This window comes from Ceratotherium simum, chromosome 22 (assembly GCF_057802395.1).
Source record: "Ceratotherium simum simum isolate JZ-2026a chromosome 22, ASM5780239v1, whole genome shotgun sequence".
Classification (NCBI taxonomy): domain Eukaryota; kingdom Metazoa; phylum Chordata; class Mammalia; order Perissodactyla; family Rhinocerotidae; genus Ceratotherium; species Ceratotherium simum.
Genome location: NC_141921.1, coordinates 40,842,956 through 40,863,316, shown reverse-complemented (window position 1 = coordinate 40,863,316; position 20,361 = coordinate 40,842,956). Strand labels below are relative to the sequence as shown.

The 20,361-nt window shown below is 41.1% G+C and overlaps 1 protein-coding gene across 7 annotated transcripts in view; it reads left to right on the top strand.

The window, feature by feature from the left end:
- The window catches only part of PRDM2 (PR/SET domain 2), a 120,511-nt gene that overhangs the window by 14,675 nt on the left and 85,475 nt on the right, over window positions 1–20,361 (top strand). For 6 of the 7 annotated variants that reach the window (XR_015555848.1, XM_087446779.1, XM_087446774.1 and 3 more), the window contains exons 2-4: window positions 520–593; window positions 16,219–16,336; window positions 18,300–18,403. Coding sequence is in view for 6 of the 7 variants with exons in the window: in XM_087446779.1 (XP_087302905.1) it covers window positions 585–593; window positions 16,219–16,336; window positions 18,300–18,403 (231 nt within the window). In the remaining variant the exon portion in view is untranslated. The remainder of the gene's footprint in view (window positions 1–519; window positions 594–16,218; window positions 16,337–18,299; window positions 18,404–20,361) is intronic. The other variant, XM_087446776.1, reaches the window with a different exon arrangement.

Genomic DNA, 20,361 nt, shown 5'->3' with positions numbered 1-20,361 from the left:
ACATTTGCATTTTACTACAAGGTTTTGTTCTGTGCCTCAAAGAGAACTCCCCATGGAAGTGTTAGTAAATCCACCTTTCTACTTCAGGAACTTGAGAAACAAAGTAATGAAAAGGGGTCTAATTGTGTTTGTATTCAACACAGTGTTGATATAAATAAAAGAAGGACATTTACATTGCGTAATCAGTTACTCAGCAATGCTTTGTATTTCTGTCTATTAACAAAGCGAATTTATTTCTTCTTAGGAATGATGCAATTCCAAAGCAAAAATTTGATGTCGTTCTAATGAATCTGCTTTCAATTGTAGAGTACAATGAAGCCCTAGTAAAGATTAGTAAGAAATCTATTTTATTGTAGATAATAAGTCTGCGACGTAAGCTCAGCATAGACTGGAGTTGATCTGGCATGGAGTTACTTTCTGAATAGCCCTTTGAGCAGACTCTACAGTTCTGTATGTGGTTTTAAATCACTGTAAATTTGTAGGCAGGTACATATTACAATTGTCTGTTTTTCTTTTTAGGGCTCATGTAATCAAAGAAGTTTCTTTGTTGTGTGTATCTTTTCAGAACACAACAGGAATTGAAAATGAATCAGGTGAGTTTAAAAATAAGAATTTATACAAATACATTACCTAGATGTTAGACCAGTTCTTGATTTTTAAAAGATAGTAACACACACGTTCATCCCTCCCAGATTTTCCTTTCTGTTTCTCAAACCATTAATTAGTTCATTGCTTTCATAGTGTATGTTTGTTTGTGGAATGGAGTGTGCATTGTTTTGGCATGGGTTGGCGTTTCTGTGGAACCTTGAGTAGAGGACTCATTCTTAGAGACTTTATTTTTTTTTTTTAAAGAGACCCAGTTTTTTTTTTTTTTTTAAATAATTTTATTTACTTTTCCCCCCAAAGCCCCAGTAAATATTTGCATGTCATAGCTGCACATCCTTCTAGTTGCTGTATGTGGGACGCGGCCTCAGCATGGCCGGAGAAGCGGTGCGTCGGTGCGCGCCCAGGATCCGAACCTGGGCTGCCAGCAGCGGAGCGCGCGCACTTAACCGCTAAGCCACGGGGCCGGCCCTCTTAGAGACTTTAGTTCAGATTTTCTTTTTTTTTACTTCTCCCCTGCCACAATCTAGTGTTTTTTTTGTTTTGAAGCTTATTAAGCTTTCATTTTCAATGCTTTTTATTTTGTAATTACCCATTGGTTGAAAAGGGAAGATTGAAAGTTATTTTTAGAGACCAAAACTGATCAAATGGGAAACTTTAAGCATTCTGTCCTTGAAAAACCTGTTCGTAGAATAAAAACAAGAGGGCGAATATTTAAATGTAAGATGTGTTTCTCCTTACAGGATGGTGTGGGATTACCTGGAGATTAAACAGTTCTGCTATGGATATTTCTATAGCCTCAAGGGTGTTCTAATAAGTAAAACCAGTTACGTGGATTTAATATATTCTAAAGTAGGATTCTTATTTGCTGATCTTAATATCATTTCACTTGCAGTTACAGAAATTTTTGGGTATCAGAACTTTTTTTTTGAAATCTTCATAAACACATTTTTTTAAAATATGAAGGACAAAACTTAAAAATATGAAGTCTGTAATTTTTAGTGCATAGCTTAAAACCGTCAGACTTGAAAACATTTTATATCCTTCATCAACTGAAACTTCAGACACCTTTTTATCGTTTACAGGTATCTCTAACTGGAGATCACAAGTCCAGTTTTATTACGTGGCCAAGTTTAATAAGTTCAGTCCCGTGTTGCATTCAGAGATGTGAAATTTTTGGAATGGATTCTTTTGATTTCTTTTCATTACTTTCTTTATCAAAAATACGTTTATTTTAATACAGAGGACCATACATCATAAAAAATGAGTCTGGCGAACACATGGAGCACATGGTTTCTATTATTTTAAAACTTGTAGATTTACTGACATGCTTTTGAAGGCAAATTATTTTTGAAATGGCAAGGTGGGGGAGGGAAAAGAGAACAGAGAGGATTTTCACAGTCATTGTCAATCAAAGTTATGTGCATATATATGTTATAGATTTCATTTATTTTCCTTTTTTAAGATTGATTTTTCATGCCAACCTGGTCACCCAAAGGAACTTGCTTTCCTACTGCCTAGGAACTTGTTCGAGGCGTCTTGATTCTGGATTAGAATGATTGTGAATGTTTCCAAAGTGGAATCTCAATGTTGATGTTGCTTTGTTGCATCACTGTTCAGTAATCATTTATTTCAAATGGCTACATCTTGAACCTTAGGGTTAATAATGCTTTAATTCTTATTCTGTATTAAGCTAGGAATAGTTTATATCTAATGTGTTTAGACCTGTTTGACACCTCACACTTTCACTTTAATATTCCATGTGTATCAAACAAACTTGTGTTTAGAGAAAGTCCACGTGCCATTCAAGAGTCGTAGCAATAACCATGTCTTTTTTTGGCTCTTTTACAATTTCGTTTTGCTTTTGACAAGTTTTAATATCAGATCTGCAGAGGACTGCCTTTGATGCCAAATGCCAAATATCAATTGAAAAGTGTCCTCTTATGTTTCTAATGGTTAGCACATTTCTGATTTGAGTGTAATTTAAATGGTCTGGTAGTAATGAAACTTTTATTTGGATTATAAAAATTGTCCACTTTTTATGAGTAAAATTTTCAATATCTTTAGTTGTGTTTTCATTATTTGAAGAATATTAGTGGTATGATATTTAGACCTGATTATTATGTCATGGCATGAGTGTTTTTCAACAATTATCCCAGTAACTTCTAAAAATTAAGAATTATTTCAGGATGTTTTATGTTTTTCCCTCTTGTATTTATTCTTCTCACTTCAGCCAGTGAAAATGAGCAATAAATCTTGAAAAAATTCAAAATAACTACACAAAAATTCAGATATTAAAAAGGTTTAACTTGAGCCCGATTGATTTTTTTTTTTTTTAATTTTATTTATTTATTTTTACCCCCAAAGCCCCCATAGATAGTTGTATGTCATAGCTGCACATCCTTCTAGTTGCTGTATGTGGGACGCGGCCTCAGCATGGCCTGAGAAGCGGTGTGTCGGTGCACACCCGGGATCCGAACCCGGGCCCCCAGCAGCGGAGGGTGCGCACTTAACCGCTAAGCCCGATTGATTTTTAATTAAAATCTTGATGGTGAGTTTAGGGTTAAATTATTCTCTCTAGGGACCGATCAACATTGCTTTGATGAATTTTAGCTGTCAGGTCTGTCTCTTATGAATGGCCTGGTCTCTAAGACAGTTAACACGGAATCATTCATTCACAGGTGCTTGACAGTTGAGTTTTAGGGACTGAAGGATCCTAGGAGTGAGCATACCATATTGTTTGCAAACGAGTCCTTGAGGAGAAACAACCGAGTCCAGAGACTCCTGGTATTTTAAGCACTGGCTGTTGAAGCAGCCTTCTGAACTGCTCAGCCTTAGCAACGTGTTCCAAGTCAGTCCTGCTGCGGTAGCTCGCCAGGCTCTCCCTCTAACCCCAGCCCTGGGCTCCACAGAGCCCCCAGACCCGCATGTCCCTTGTCCTCCTTTCTCTGCTGGTCTGTTCTTCGCTCAGCACTTAACACTTTCTTAATGTCTCTTATCTTCCCAATTTAGAACCCAGCTTGCAGGCAGGAGGAAGAGTCACTCTGCTCCCTCCCCTTATTCTCCATTTTCTTTTCTCTGCATTTTCAAGTCGTAGATATCCTTTACTTGCTTCATTAACAGTCCACACCCATCCCAATATTTAACTTTTGAGATGTTCCACTATTTTCCTTATCTTTTTTCTGGATTTATGTAGGAGAATCCAGACCTTTATAAGTGGCTCTCTCATTCAATAAAGAGTTTAGAATGCTTTATTTTATAGAACATCCAAGGTGAGCCAAGTTCCGTGATGCGAATATGCTCACAGTAGCTTAAAGTAAATATGCTAGAGTTTAATAAAACACTTCCTCTCTATTGAGTGCTTAACCAACACGCCAGGCCCTCTGTTAAGTATTGTGTGCACATTTTCTCATTAATTCAGTCTTTGCAACCACTCTATGAAGTGTAAGTATTATAACCATTTTATGGGTGAAGACAGTAAGGCCCAGAGAGGTGACCATGCCTTGCCCGTGATCATTCAAATGGTAAGTGGCAGAGCTCTGATTCACAGTCAAGCCTGTCAGATTCCAAAGCCCAGGTTCTTGGTCATCATGCTGTACTGCTGTGTCAGTCAGGATAAGCTGCGTTATGCTGTGCTGACAAACAGGCAGCCGCAGAATTTCAGGGGCTTCACACAGCAACTGTTTGTTTCTTGTTCTCACTACACATCCAGTGTGGATCTGCTGCTGTTGCTCAAGAACCAAGGATGGTGGAGGCTTTGTCTAAACGCACACCACTTCTGCTCACGTGTAATTGGCCATAGGTAGTCATAGGGCCACATCTAACTTAGAACTCGGGTAGGGGAAGCAGCGCGGTCCTGTCAGATGCCTGGGAGGAGAGAACTGTAATATTTGGGTACAGCCTCAATGATTTTTTTCCCAGCTGTATTGAGATATAATTGACATATAACAACTGTGTAAGTTTTAGCCCTCATGATTTAATACAATGGCCTGGATTACTAATTTATTAAGTCACACTTAATTTTTTAAAAAGAATCTTTGTATAACTCAAATTGTTACTGATATTTGAAACTTTATCAATATAGTAGCTTATGATTGTAGCATCTCTGCATTCCAATCAATCATCTATGGCATTACCAGTAACTTGTAGCAAAGAAACTTAGCAGTTTAGCCTTCCAAACTTGTTTTAAAGTTTTATGTAGTAAAATAACAAAAGAAGCTTTTAATCACTTGATGCTACAAATCCAACCCTGAGAATTGCGATAAACCATCCATAGTTCCATTATCTTAACTGTTCCGAATGCTCAGTGATTCCCTCGTTCATCCTGCATAGACGGCATCCCAGTGTGTTATGGATTCTGCAGTGAACTAGGTAGGCAAGGGCTCTGTTCTGTGACTTACATACTTATGGAGGGAGACAGTTAAAAAGCAGGAAGACAAGCAAGGTAATTTCAGGTAGTGAGAAGTGCTGTGGAGACAATGCGTCAAGGTAATGTGATAAAGAATGATGGGTGCAGGTGAGGGAGCGCTCTCTGGATTACATGGTCAGAGAAGGCTGTTCTGAAAGGGTGAGTAATAATACAACAGAGAGTCAAGTAATAAACAAGAACCAGATATGAAGATCTAGGCAAAGAAAATTCTAGGCAGAGTGAACAGTGAGTGCAAAGGCCCTGAGGTGGGAATGAACTTGCAGGTTCAAGGAACAGAGAGCAGTTCAGGGCCTGGAGCTTGGCAAGCATCCCGGACTCTGAAACAAGATGAAGTTGGTGTGAGAGGGAAGGGCCAGATTTATGGGGCCTGAAGGGCCGTGGGAAGGGGTTTATATTTTATTCTAAGTGCAGCAGGAACCTCTGGACAGTGACATAATCTGATATCCATTTTTTGGAACGTCATTCTTATTGTGCCGTGGAGACTGGATCATAAGGGGGCAGGAGTGTAGTAATATGTTTCTTCACTATTGAGATTAATACCATATTTGAGGACCGTTTCTTCAGTTGGACAGCCTAATGGACCTGCCAGCTTTTTGAAAGAGAGTACTTTTTTATGTGTTTCAGAACTGTTTGCTGTTCTTTTCCAAAGGCAGCGTATAAGATTTTCTTGTTCTCTGTCCCCATCTGTTTATTGTTATTGCAGTCTTAATACTCATTCCTTAACCAAATACCGTTTAATGCTATGTCAGTAAACTGAAGCTTGTTTGCTTTTCCCCCCATTGTTTGCCCCCAGAATGGTAGCTAGGAGTCTTGTTTGCAAGTCTAGACAAAGAAGAATTGTTCATAGAATTTAGCGTATTTTAATACTCTTTGATGCTTGCGTGTCTTTTGCTGGTAACAACAGTTACTGTAGTGATTATTGTTAGTCTTTTGTAGTAATGATATGTGTCTTAGTGTGAATATGCTATGATGTGCTCTTAACTATTAAGCAATATTGAATCTAATCTCTTCCGTTACCTGCTGCTGTTGCTCTCCGGTGTTAGTTTTGATCAAATTGATATTTAAGAAGCTAGATGTTTTAATTAAATAGATTGAATCTGATATAATAATTTATGGTCATTCTCTGGATGGAGTGTGTAAAAGGAGTTACTGATATAAATTTAAATGAAATACCAGTAAAAGTTGCTTATTCTTATATTTTTAAAAATGTAAGACGTGTCGCCTTATATAACACATTAGGACGTGTTGCCTGTATAAGATGGTACATGCAGCCTTAGGTAACAGCAGCCAGTGCCGATGCTATGCTGCATAGTGGCGTCACCTTACTAATTCCGCTGCCTGTTTATGTGAGAGTGTGAGGAGAGGGGAGTGGAGCAGGCTGGTTCCCAGGCCGCAGTGTGCCTGGAGCGGAGCAGATGAGGCAGGAGTGACTGTCAGAGAAGTGTGGGGTCAGTCTGTGGTCATTGTAAGGACCGGAGTAGACTTTGCCGGAGATGGGAAACCTTTGAAGGGTTTTGAGCAGAGGAATGCTTTAGTTGGGTTAGAAAAAAAATCTTGATTAAAAAAATTTTTTTTCTATACCATCGATGTTTTTGTCCTTTATTTTCTCAGAGCATTGAAGTTTCATTTGAACATGATTTAAAGAAGAGAGTGTAGGATTTATTTACTTATTTTACTTTAAAAGTAAACTTTGAGTTGTAATTTATGTGCAGTAAAATGTACTCATCTGAAATGTATAGTCTTGAGTTTTGATAAATGTGTACAGTCATGTAACTACCACTGCTATCAAGATATAGGATATTTGCCTCACCCCACCAAGTTCCTTCTTGTTGCTCTGCAGTTAGTCCTCCCCCACCCTACTCTAGGCAGCCGCCGGTTGGCTTTGTGTCCCCGTGGATTGGTTTTTCCTGTTCTAGAGTTTCATGTAAACGGAATCATAGGGTACGTGCTCTTCTGTGTTTGTCTCCTTTTGGTCAGCATAATGTTTTTGAGATTCATCCATGTTGTTGCGTGTATCAGTAGTTTGTTCCTTTTACAGAAGATATTTTATGGGACAACATCGTACCATCTAGAGAAATCTGTTCATAGTTGTATTTCTAAAGATTTGGTGAAACCCTGGAATGGCTTTTTATCTTTCATTTTAGGTGTATCTCCCCCCCACCCCCACTTTTTCCTAATCTTAAATATATATACAGTGTTAAAATCAAAACCACTTTTGCTGTTTTAGCATATTGTTAATATAGAATTTTTTTATAAGTGATTATAAATATAAATTTGATTTTTCAAACTTTTTGAAAAAAGTCTTCCAAGTGAGGTGATTCCTGTCTGTTATAACTTAAACCTCAGTTAATGAATGTATAGTTTAGGAAATTAACATGTTGGATAATGATGGCACTTAAATCTCATTTTGAATCATGTATTGTACTAGATAATTCAGCAATTTTTATAAAATCTGGAACATTGTCTTTCCGAATGAAAATATTAGATTATTTCTGAAATTTGAGAAAAAAATTAGCAACTCGAATAGGATTTCCTTGTATAACTGTGGCAGGAAGTGTGGCAAGAAGGCTTACGTTTTTGTTATTCTGACATTAATGCTTCAGTAGAGAAGGTTGTGGGGTTGTTTAGCTCTGCCTCGCCTTTGCTGTCTTTTGACTTACGTTCCACCTTCAGTCCTAGCTTTGCCACTCCAGCTGTGTGACCTTGGGCAAGTCACTTGACTTCTTGGTGTTTGCTTTCTTAGCTGTTAGATAGGGCTGGTAGTGGTGCCCACCTCATGTGGTTGTGGTCAAGAGTAAATGAGTTAATAAACGTGAGGCCCTTAGACTAGTGCCTAGTGTATAGGAAGCACTGTGGAATTATTATCGTCATCATCATCGTTATTATTTTCAGCCAGTAACCAAGTCTTGATTCTGCCCTTGTAAGTACCTTCTAATCACTGTTAGTGTTTGAGTTCAGACCCAAACATACCTTGTTTGGACTATTATGGAGACCTGCTAACTGGTTGCCTCACTGACAGTCTCGCTTTCCCCATCAAACCATTCTCCATGTGCCTTGAGTGCTGTGTGTTTGCAACATAAAACTGAAATCAGAAAAGTGGACAGTCATCACGAGTTGTTGGGAGTGTCTTCATGGATGAACTGGGATGTGAACTTGACCTGGAAGGATGTAGAAGATATTGACTAGTCAGAAGAATTGAGGGCCAGAAGGACTGGTGGCTTGGGGTCATTATCAGCTGAAAGCCTGAATTGTGAAAGACCCAGAGAAGTGAGAGGGCCTGGTCTGCTGAGGGAAGGAGTAGCCAGCAGTGGTGTCTGTAGGGGCCAGAGAGGAACTTTCAGAGGAAAATGGGGATTTTTCTGTGATTTCTTCCAGTAGATTTTTCTTTTTTCCTGAGGAAGATTCCCCCTGTGCTAACATCTGTTGCCAATCTTCCTGTTTTTTTTTTAAATGTGAGCTGCAGCCACATTAAATGTGAGCCGCATGGCCACTGACAGACGAGTGGTGTGGTTCCATGCCCGGGAACCGAACCCCGGGCTGCCGAACTTAACCACTAGGCCATCCGGGCTGGCCCTCTTTTTTTCAAAAGTAATGCTGTGGGTAGACCAAACAGACTCCATCTCACTTGAAAGGCTGTAGCCGCTACAGTTTGCTTCCTTGGACGAAGGTAGTTTGAGAAGTTGCAGCTCAGTCTCGCCAGTAACAGACTCAGCGGGAGGCAGCAGAATGCTCCTTCTCCTGCTCACCCCCGTGCAGTCCCACCCTGTATCAGACTCTTCCAGACAAGGGGGGGGTATGTCAGGTTGAGAAAGCTCTCAGGTACCTCATTTACTTTGCTTCTCTTGAACCTTGAAAGTCTCTAAAACTAGTAGAGGAATTGCTGGGTTTTATTTAGAAAGTTTTTAAAAAGAGTTTTGAGGCAGATGCTTCAGCCTGTAGATAGGATGATTAATCAAGAAGGCAGAGGGTTTGGAGAAGTTGAATATAGAATAGACTGGATGCCAGGAAACTTTCCCGTCACTTCCTGTCACTGTCCTGCCCCAAACCCTCTAGTGCTGTCCCACCGCTCTCCAAATGCAGTCCCCTCTCCGTACCCTAGCAGAACTGCAAGCTTCTACAGGTTCTGGCGGCGGCCGCCTCTGCTTTCTCCCTGGCTCGTTCTGACCCGGCCACAGTGGCCTCTTTTTGCTCCTGAACGTGCCAAGTCCTTTGTCTCTTCAGGATGTTTCCCTGAAATGCTCAATCCTTAACACATGGCTCATTCCCATCTTTCAAGTCCAAGTCTCTGTGTCATCTTCTCTGGGATGCCCCCGCCCCACCCCCAGGTACCGTAGCTGAAGCAGTGTCCCCTCCTTATCTCTGTCACACTCTATTTCATTGGCCCCCAGGGGAGTTCCCTGTCAGTCTCCCGCGTTAACTGGTGGGCTGCAGGCGGGCAGGATCCCATCTCCTTTTCGCTGCTGCTTTCCTAGAGTAGTACAGTGCTAGCACATGGGGCACTCGTTGGACATTTGTAGGGTGAGTGGAGATGGCTGTGTTATTTCAGGTTTGAAGGATGTTGGTGGCAGTGGGAGCTGGAGAAAGGGATCAGAGACAACAGATTTTGAAGGCTCACCAGCAGCATTTGACTCTGTTGACCTCTCTCCCTTCCTTGAACCTTTTCCTGGCCTTTCTGCCACCACTCTCTTGGTGCCCCTTGTGCCTCTGTGATGACTTCTTCCAGGCCTTCTCTGCTTCTCCTGTACTTCTCATTCACTCTTAGGTAATGGCGTTCTGAGGGCTTTGTCCTTGCTTTTCTCTCGTTGTCTGCTCTCCAATCTTATCCACTCCCATGGAATCCATTACCAGTTGAGTCCATACGCTCTGTCTGGGCGCCGTTTCTGTGCGCCCAGACCGCCTGGCACTTGACTGCTAGACACTTGTTTGTTTGTTCACAGCGACCACTGCTCTGAGCTAGGCATCCTGTGCCAGGGACTGGGTGCGGTGGTGAGGGAAACAGAACCTGCCCTGTGTGTCTGACCTAATCCTGCTTCTAGTGGGGAGGCCATTAAATAAGCCAGCCGGTAAGTGCTTACAAAATGCAGAGTGCTATGAGCTGCAGAGAGTGTGGTGACTGAGTCTTGGGAGAAATCCTGCTAGGGAGGGTAGCCGGGACAGGCTTCCTCTGCTGGAGGCAGAGCCTAGAACACAAATGCAAATTGCTTCCTTAGGTAATCTTCATGCCTTTGTGGGGTCTCAGCCCCACCATCCTGCGGCTTAGAAGCAAATGATAGGAACTCTCTTCTGCTTTTCTTTCTCATCTGTACAGGAGCCCTGCACTGGCATTGACGATAAGTTGTTGCCTTTAATATTTTGAAGCCACTGTCCTAGTTTATTCTAGTATGTTTTGCTTTTTCTCCTTTAGTAATTAGTGGTGAAGCCCTCAAAATAAAAAAATCCCTTGTGCCTGTTTTTGGAGAGCAGCCCCTCCAGTGGTACTCAAGAGGCAGGGGAGGTAGGGCACAGATGTGTGGATCCAGCCTCCTTCTCGCTGTCCCCTCTGATCTCCACCTCTTGTCATCTCTCCTGTTCTCTGCTTCTCAGTCCTGAGCTCAGAGGCCCGGGAAGATCAGAGGCAGCCTCGCTTACGGCAGCAGTCCACAGCTTTTTATTTATATGGATTGTGTCTTTGGATATTTACTATGTTAGAAATTGAAACAAATTTTTTCAACTTTATTAAAAAAATAAATATAGATTTACAAGAAGTTGCAGAAATAGTACAGAGAGTCCAGTGTACTCTTCCTCACTCAGCTTTCCCCTGTGGTGCCGTCTTACGTAACTCCAGTACAGCGTCAGAACCAGGAAATGGACGTGGCACAGTCATCACTTAGACTCCAGGCCTTACTCCTACATCAGAAAATTTTAAAATGCAAGATTAAACAATCACAGATTCCTTTAGCTGGCAGAATGGTGGTATCATCACATGTCATAGCCTCCCGAAAACTCCCTTCTACACACCTGAGAGTGAAAAGGCAGATAACATCTTAGTATTATTATAAAAATAGCTCTGACCTCGTGGACTCCTGGAAGGGATTTGCCAGGCATCCCTGGACTAGAGTGCGAGACCCTGCTGGTTGAACTGTGGACTCTGGAGTCTGACTGTCTGGATTTTGTCTTGGCTCCACCACTTTAAAACCATGTCGCTTGGGAAAGTTACGCTCCCCTGCGGCATATTATTTGAGAGTCCAGACCCTGAAGCCTGGCTGGGTTTGAATGCTCGCTCTGCCACTTACTAGCTGTGACAGTGGGCAGGTTTCAGTTTCATCTGTAAAATGGAGATCATAAAATTCCCCACAGCCAGAGTGCTAGTGTAGAGATTAAATAGGTGACACATAGAAAGTGCTTGGAGTAGTGTCTGCGTAGTGTCCTGAACACTCCGTCAGTGTTAGCTGTGATTATTGTTGCGAGGACTCCGTGAGGTAATGGGTGGAAAGTGCTAGCATAGATCTTGGCCCAGAGGAAGGAGTAAATGTCATACTCCCTAAGCTCCGCCCATCCAGCCTGGGAAGGTCATCCTGGGCCAAAGAAAGGTATTAGGGGAAGGCAGAAGAAGGATCTTTAAGAGGCTCCGCAGCAAGATCAAAACTGGAGAATCACAATCTCTTTAAGGTTTCTTGTGTAAGGAAACAGGAAAAGAGCGGGATCCTGTAGCCAGTGAGCTTCGTGAGCGGGGGACCTTGATCAGCTTTATTAACCGTCGTATCTTCATGGCTCAGCACAGTGCCGGTGTGGAGCAGGCACTCAGGAAGTGTTTGTTAATGACTGAATGATGGGCTGAGTGAAGGAGAGACGCTTGTGGCCATGGATTGGAGAAGGAAGCGAATATTGATTTTCTTTGAATTTGAGGTAGGAAGTTGGAGACATTGAATTAATTAGATCAATTAATAGTTAATAACTAAGTAACTTATATGTTAACTTAAATTTAATACGTTATATTTAATACGTAATGTTCCAGACCAGTTCATTGAAGCATGTTTGGAGACTGTACTTCATTAAGCAGTGAAATAAAGTGTTCTTGTTTCCTATTATGTAATAGGAAAGTAGAGAAGTCCTTGTGACTTCCTCCATCCTTATCTCAGTGATCAGGGTTAGAATCCCTTAAAATGGGAATGTGCCTTTATTCTGGGACAGCAGGGCCAGGGCGCGGGGAGAAGGAGCAGCCAGGGTTCCCTCCTGGAGCTTGCAGTCTGCTCTCTGGTTGGTTCCCTTCTGTTCCTCTTGTTCTGTGTAGTCCAGCAAATGCTGATGCGTTCTCCTAAGCCATTGCTCCTGTCCACCTCTCCCACCTCAGGGCTAGCTGCTTTTCTCTTGCCTTCTCTGCTGCAGATACACTGCTCTTTCTGCCCCTCTGTCCTCTGATCACACCAAGCTTATCCCTAACTCAGGAGTCCATCCCTGCTGGTTCCCTTCCCTGGTATGTGTTCCCCCATGTCGCTACTCGATTCCCTTCCTCCGAGAGAGTGCTTCCCTAAGCACACTGTCAAAATGGCACCCTGCCCCTTCTCCATCACTGAGTCCCCTTCTTGTGCTTGATTTTTCTTCAGAGCGTCAGTAACTACCAGGCTTTGTATATCTTTGCTTGACTCTGTCTGTCCTGATCACTAGAGTGATGCATTGTTAAGGCAGATGTGGTGCCTAGAACATTGCCTGGCCTGTAGTAGGGACTCAGAAATATTTTAATAAATTGAGTGGATGTTGCAATTTCTTTTAGACAAAGTCAATCTGGGAAACATTCCCAGGATCAAGCCGTGATTCTTTAGCGTAAGAACCAAGATGACCCTGTTTAGAATATGATGTTATATCTAATACATCTAATACTATCAGGATATCTATAAAAAAGAGATTCCAGTTTATGAGTGTGTAGGGGAGAGGAATTTTCTTTTAAATGTTCTTTTGTTTGAAAGGTTTACTTGTGAATTGATTGCTTGGAATTGAGAGCATACCACATTTTCTAAAAAAGGATTCTTATAGGGACCCAGAAGTGTACCTACCTCAAATTCAAGGAATTCAGGCACACATGGAGAAAATACTTTCTGATAGATGACCCTGCTATTTTTTGTTTTTATCGCTCCTTTTTCTAAAAAAGATTTGTTAGCCTACAAGAATCATTTGTCCATTCAAGTATTTAAGTGACAACAAACATTTCATGTCTACTGCTAAGCATTGGGAATGCAACATTGAATAAGATGCCATCTTGTCTTTATCACAGTCTAATGGGAGGTACAAATAATTATTTAAAATTGTGATAAGACCTATGAAGGAAAAATAAGGAAGGCGAGAGGGTGGTTCTATACAGGCACGTCATCTCACCTTCTTCTCAAATCACTGATTTTCTAAAACTGTTGCAGACAGTTTGCTTGCAGCCATCGCCACTGCAGTGGAGATTCCAGCCGCTGGAGAGGGGAGAGGAAGGCCCTGGAGCCGGCCAGTGTCTGGATGGCCTGTTGTGGAGTGAGGTCCTCCTGTTTTAGTTGAGTCCTGTTATTGTGTGAAAGATACTAAAATAAACAGAAAGAAAGCTTTCCTCTACTACGTAAATGAGCCCAAGTTAAAAATAATAGGTTAGCAGAAAGCAGGTAAATAAATGCATAGAATTTTCCTTATTTCTTTTTCCTGTGACGGCTCTGCTGAGGTCCTTTATATTCACAGGTGTTTCAGAAATTTTAATACACATTGTCTCCAACTTACACTCAAGTTACAAATTTCCTGTGGGAATGACCGTTCCTATCTTAGGTGCCATCTCCTAAGGTGCCATTTCCATTTAAGTTTGGAGATTTTGGGGCAGAGGTTCTTAGATTATATTTCAGCAGAATCTTTTTTGCTTTTTTGCTTTAATGAAGTATAATTGACAAAATTGTAAGATATTTAAAGTGTATGTCATGGTGATTTGATATACATATACATTATGAAAGGATTCCCACCCTCTAGTTAATAACACATCCATCACCTCTCATTATTTATCTTTTTCTTTTTTTTCCTTTGGTGAGAACATGTAAGTTCTATACTCTCTGCAAATTTCAATTTTATAATACAGTGTTATCAACTAGAGTCACCATGTTTTACATTAGCTCCTCAGACCTTATCCAGGAGAATCTTAACTGGAAACAGCACAGTGATTACAAGCCTGGGCTCTGGGGTCAGACAGACAAAGGTTCAAATCCTGGCCTTGAGCAGCTTAGACAACTTCACTAAGCCTCAGTTTCCTCCTTTGTGTGTGTGTAGGGGTGGGGCTGGGAGGAGGCACCGACAATCCTGCCTCTTGGTCTGTTTGGAGTAAACTCGGTGATGCATGTAAGACAGTTAGCAGAGGGCCCTGCACCGAGGCCCAGGAGGTTCTCAGCACGTGTTAAGTTGTCATTAGTATTACTGTAATAGGGCCTGGAAGTATCAGTTTAGGTTAGCTGACACTCTGTGTTTTCAAAGCCCCTGGGGAGGTTAAGTGGTGTCAAATCAGTTTAGATCTTTGCCTAGGGTCCCATCTGAGAAAAGAGAAGAAAACTCCCTCTTCCTGTGCTAAATGGCCACATGCAGATAGGACTCATAACTCTGGCTATTACTTGTTAATATTGCTTAATTTATCCATGTTAAAAAATTATTATTATATAGCCTAGGATACCAACTACCAATTTAATACCTTTTCCCTCTTTCGGAAAAATTTATTCATGTTTGCAAAAATCCAGTTTATAGATTAAAATTTTAAAAACAAGGACACTATGTTTAGAAGTGAGAAATGTGTGGGCTAGATTTCTTCACACTTTAGCTAATTAAAAATACCATAAGACCATTTTCTGGGGCAATTTTGATATTCCCATGTTTTGGAAGGCGTTTAAATTGGTCTTGTTGATACTGTTGGGACCAAGACTTAAATGGAGCAGGATGGAAGCATTTGTGCTTCTGAAGTGTATGCCTGGTCACTTTGCCCTGTCCAAGAAAGGAACCTCAGTAGATGCTCACTTTTGCAAATTCCAGCTCAAAGCAGGCCAGAGAGTAGGCCTTCATAATGACTTGCTCGTTGCTGTGGGATTTATTTCTCTTGAAGCAGCCTATTGATATTAAAAAAAGATTGAAGTGCTGGGAGTACGCAAATTTGGAAATTTCTTTTCTTGGCATAAAACATTCTGAAAAACTACAAGAGTTTTATTGTTGTGGGAAAATGAATCTTCTTAGGCGCTTGGAGTTTGCTTTTTGCCTATGTTGGTTTCTTTGAAAGTCCTTGAGAAATGTTTCCCTTTGTGGTGAAATAAAAAACACTCAGACTACAAAACCCATCATTCTTCTCAGTGTCATGATGTGCACATCAGTTCTTTAGGGTATACGTGGTACAAGTTAATGGACACTTGGGTTTCCTTTGCTTTGAAAGTTATTTTTAAAATAAGTTTTGTTATACCAGTTGGCTCAAATCTCCCCTTTCTATATACCCTTACATCCATATTGAATAGTAATCTTATTTCTTAAGATTATGATGAATTTTAGCATAAACTTTGGTTAGTAATTATGTAAAATTCTCTCTCTGTTAGAGACTTGGTGATATTGTGGTGACTCTGCTATTTAGTGACTTGGTATCCAGTGGTAAATTACTGTTTCCTGGAGAGGCCGCACTTCAGTGAGGGCCCCTAATAAGCTGTAGTGTTCTTGGTTGGAATATTCAAGCCCCTGTCAAGGGAGTGTTGTTGCCGGGGGAAACCTGGGTGGGGGGATCCGATTGGCTGGCATGGCCTTTTCAGTGTGTGCCAGCCGAAAGTCTTTATTTAGGTAGGGACTGTTGATTTTTTGTTTCTAAATGTTCTACACTGCTGATGGTAGCTTTTGACTTAAAAGTGAGCTTAAGCTGTGTTTTGCTGCCAGATTGTGCGGGAGTTTAAAGGAGTAGGGTGCCAGAGATTTACATGTTTTGAAAATGGCTACAGGGGGCTGGAACAAAATAGATGAACACAGACCTGCTTGAAGGCTGTGTGGTTTCCTTTGGACACTCTCAGACAAGCATCAGAGCAGCTCCTGAAGTGCTTGACATCATGGTCTTGGTGTGGCTTGCCAGTTTCAGGTTTCAGTTACATTTTTACATATTTGCTTATTGGACCAGAAAAAAACTGAAACGCTAACTGGGCTTCCTTCCTTTTGCTGTGATCCTTCTGCTTCTTGACTTGCAGAACGCTCCTGAGCCTGTAGCAGTTGCCGAGACCCTGGCCGAGGTACCTGACCATGTACTTCGAGGACTTCCAGAGGAAGTGAGGCTTTTCCCATCTGCTGTGGACAAGACTCGGATTGGTGAGTGCGAGGGTCACAGAGCAGACGGGGAAGGGAGCGCAGGCTGCAGCGAGGCTTCCTTTGGGGCACTTAAGGTCCAGAGCTCACATTAAAGCAACAGATTTATACTTTGACCTGGAAGATTTTGTGGTATTTATGCATTTTCCAGGGTATACATAGATTATAAAAATTAAACTAGAAATGCACACACACACCCCATCCTTTGTGACCCAGCCTGAGTGTCCCCTTCCTCCGTGTCTCCCTTGGCCTCTTCTTCCCACAGAAGGTATTGCTCCTTCCTCTCTGATTTCACCGTGACTCGAGTGTGATTAAGCTGTGATGTTTATTTCATTATTTTGTACTTGTTCTCACATCTGTCCCTTTCATTGATTGTGAGTACCTGCATTTCTTGTCTTTACGTCTCCAGTACTTGACACTTCATGGACCTGAGTAGATACTTGGGTGAATGATGACCTGAGTGTATCTGAATGCTTCTGGCTGGGGTTTCTCGTTGCATACAAGCCAAGCTTTTGTGTATTTGGTCTTGTTTTTGTGTCCTAATCTTTAGACAGAAGCCTAAGGGAGTAAATTATAGAAGTTTAGTCAAAGTATAGTCTTGGAATATATCATGTTTATATCCTGTTTTCTTTTTTTTAAGAGGTACTACTAATATTCCAGTTTATGTATATACGTGTGTGAATAAGTAGCTAATAAATGCTTTTCCTAGTTCTCATTGAAAAATTGTTCAGTAAGTAATTTGAGCATTTATATTGTATTGTTCGCATGAAAGTGGTGGATTTTATAGCTCCACTAATTGATTATTAGCCACGTTATCAAATGGGATTCATAACAGACTTACAGAAGAGAGAAATTCATATGTCTTAGCTGGACAGGGCTGGCTCAGCCTCCACCCTCCTTCTGTATGTGGGGAAATTGAGGCCAGAAGATGAGGGGCCCTGTCCAGAGTGATGTTGTCAGCAAGAGTCAACGCTGGGCGCTGGTTCCCTTGACTCCAGGGTGGTCTCCTGCCGTTTTGCCCTCTGCTTCTTTTTGTTTTCTCTCTCTTTTTTTTTTTTTTGGTGAGGAAGATTAGCCCTGAGCTGACATATGTTGCCAATCCTCCTCTTTTTGCCGAGGAAGATCAGCCCTGGGCTAGCATCCGTGCCCCTCTTCCTCTACTTTATATGGGACGCCGCCACAGCATGGCTTGACAAGCAGCACATTGGTCCGCGCCCGGGATCTGAACCTGCGAACCCCAGGCCGCTGAAGCCAAGTGTGCGAACTTAACCGCCACGCTGCTGGGCCGGCCCCAGCTTTCTTCATCTTATCTGTTTGCCTTGTGGTCAGTGCAGAGAACATAGAAATACCCCTGAGAATGCCACAGAACAGCAGAAATCTTCGCTGTTTGAAACTCTGAAAAGCACCTTGTTCCAGGAGCTAAGTTTTCAGGAAACTTAGCTAGAGAGGAGAGGGTTTTCTACCTTGAGCAAACAAACTTCAAAAATATTTATTCATAAAACTATATTTGTAATCCTTTATACAAGCAACTCATGTTCATTGGAGACTGTTTGAAATCTAGAAAAGTAGAAAGAAGAGTTTAAAAATTATAGTTTCACTACATTATGATATTTTTTCTCTTTAATTATTGTGATTGTGCTGTTCTCCATGTATTTGTGATTGTATTGTCTGGGTAATTTCACATGTAAAAATTAAAAACAAATATACAAAATTCTTGCCTACTTATAAAACAGTATAAGTTCTGTACAGGCTATTTGGAAAATACAGAAGAATGTAAAGAAGAAAAATTAAAATCCCCATTGCAGACTTGATTTAATTTGGTGTCACTTGATCTTAGTTGATTTAACATTTTCTTGCTTTTAGCCTGTCTTGCCTTTTAACTATTTTGTGAAACTGAATTGATTTTAATGCTTCAATTTTTAAAATAACCACAAAACATTATAAAAATATTGGTTTTATTTTCTAGGTGTCTGGGCCACTAAACCAATTTTAAAAGGCAAAAAGTTTGGGCCATTTGTTGGTGATAAGAAAAAGAGATCTCAAGTTAAGAATAATGTATACATGTGGGAGGTAAGAAAGAATTCTGGTTCTTTCTCAGAGTTCTATACATTTTTTAAGAAATCATTCTATTCTCTCAGGATTTCACATTTTGAAATTAAAACAATCGCCTTAATATGTTCTTTACATTTAAAGATTATTTTTATTAAAGAGAAAATGTTTGCTGGGATACTGACTGCTGTTTACATTTCTATTTTGAAACTGCTTGGCTGTCCTCAACCATAACCGTCAGATCCACTTTTTACGTTGCCTCGTTCAGGGTGTTGAACTTGACAGCCAAGACTCTGCTCTGTTACTTTACAGGCTTCCAGATAGACAGCATAAAAGATACTTCAAGGTGGCTGCAAATAAACACTGTTGGGGTCTTCTCTATATTTTAGAAAGTAATCTCTGTGTTGCTGGAGTAGTCTGAGTTGGATATTTTTAGCACGTGGCACATTTATATAGTGCTTTGAACTTTCCGAAAGGCTTTCACTCTGTACATTTGGTGTTCTCACAACAATCCTGGATGAGCAAGCGGAGCATTAACAGGCTCCTTTCAGGGGTGAAGTGGTCAAGAGCAGAGGCGAACTGCTGCTCTCTGGGGGCCCACATATTGAGAGTGGTGTTGATGCAGAGCTAGAACCCACAGCTCCTGCCTGATGGAGAAGCAAGTAAAAATGTTTCATTGAATTGCCTGGGTCCATATTCTACCTTTAGCTTTGTGACTCTGGGCAGGGTACTTAACCTCTGGGTCCTAAAGCCCTCAATTTAACAAGGGAGAGAATAAAAAATATCTCAGTAAGATAGCTGTGAAGATAAAACGTGTTGTTACTGTTTCCTGGAGAGTTGCGTGCGAATTCAGCATCCATGTTGAGTTTAGTTCAGATTGGTGCCCTTGGGAGTCTCCTCCCGTTATTATAGAAACTCAGTGGTGTGACTCCTTGTTAAACAAGTGAAGTTTTTTGGTGGTGAGTAAAAGCATTTTTATCAGATTGTCGTAAATTAAATCACATCACATTCACACGTAAACATATAAAAGCCTAAAAATAAAACGGGCCTAGAAATGTCTGGACACTTCCTATCAGAAGTTCTGTGGCATTCGTACATTTGAGTTATGTTGTGATTTTTCTCAATGCTATAAGCAGTGTTTCTTAACTTGAAAATTCTGAGTTTCTGCCAGTAATTTTGAGTTTCTTTGTTTGTTGTGAATCCCTTGTAATAAATCTAATGACAGTTAACCCAAGGTACTTGGGAAACAAGGATTTACCATAAGAATAGTTACATTATACTGTTTCACCACTTTTGAGGTGTAACAGCCCTATATTTGTAGAAAAACTGCCAGGCCAAAAAATGATGTTAATTACTCAAGATAATGCCCGAATGATTAAAAATGTCTTGACCACAAAATTATGCTCCAAAAATAAACTGCCCTTCTTTTTTTTTAGCCCTGAGCTAACATCTGCCAGTCCTCTTCTTTTTGCTGAGGAAGACTGGCCCTGGGCTAACATCCGTGCCCATCTTCCTCCACTTTACATGGGACGCCGCCACAGCATGGCTTGACAAGCGATGTGTGCCCGGGCTCCAAACCGGCGAACCCCGCCCGGGCCGCCGCAGCGGAGCGCGCGCACTTAACCGCTTGTGCCACCTGGGCCGGCCCCAAACTGCATTTTTGATTTTAGAGGTTTCCCAAGAGAAACCAACAAATATGCTTTACTACGTTCGCACTAATCTTAGGATAATGTCAGGGAACCAGGAAATGCTTACGCTAGTTCTGTGTCTATAACGCTCAGCTTAAACAAATGCCATTAATATTAAACCTAAGTTTATGGTCCGTCTTTTGCCCAGCGTAACAATTTGATGTTGTTGGGCATGTTGTGTAAATTATTAATAGTGCTTTTTGTAAATTAAGCTTCATTTGTATAGAAATTCATACATAGTAGCTTGGTGAAAATGGTAATTTGGAGCCATGACCATGTTAGGGGTTCGAT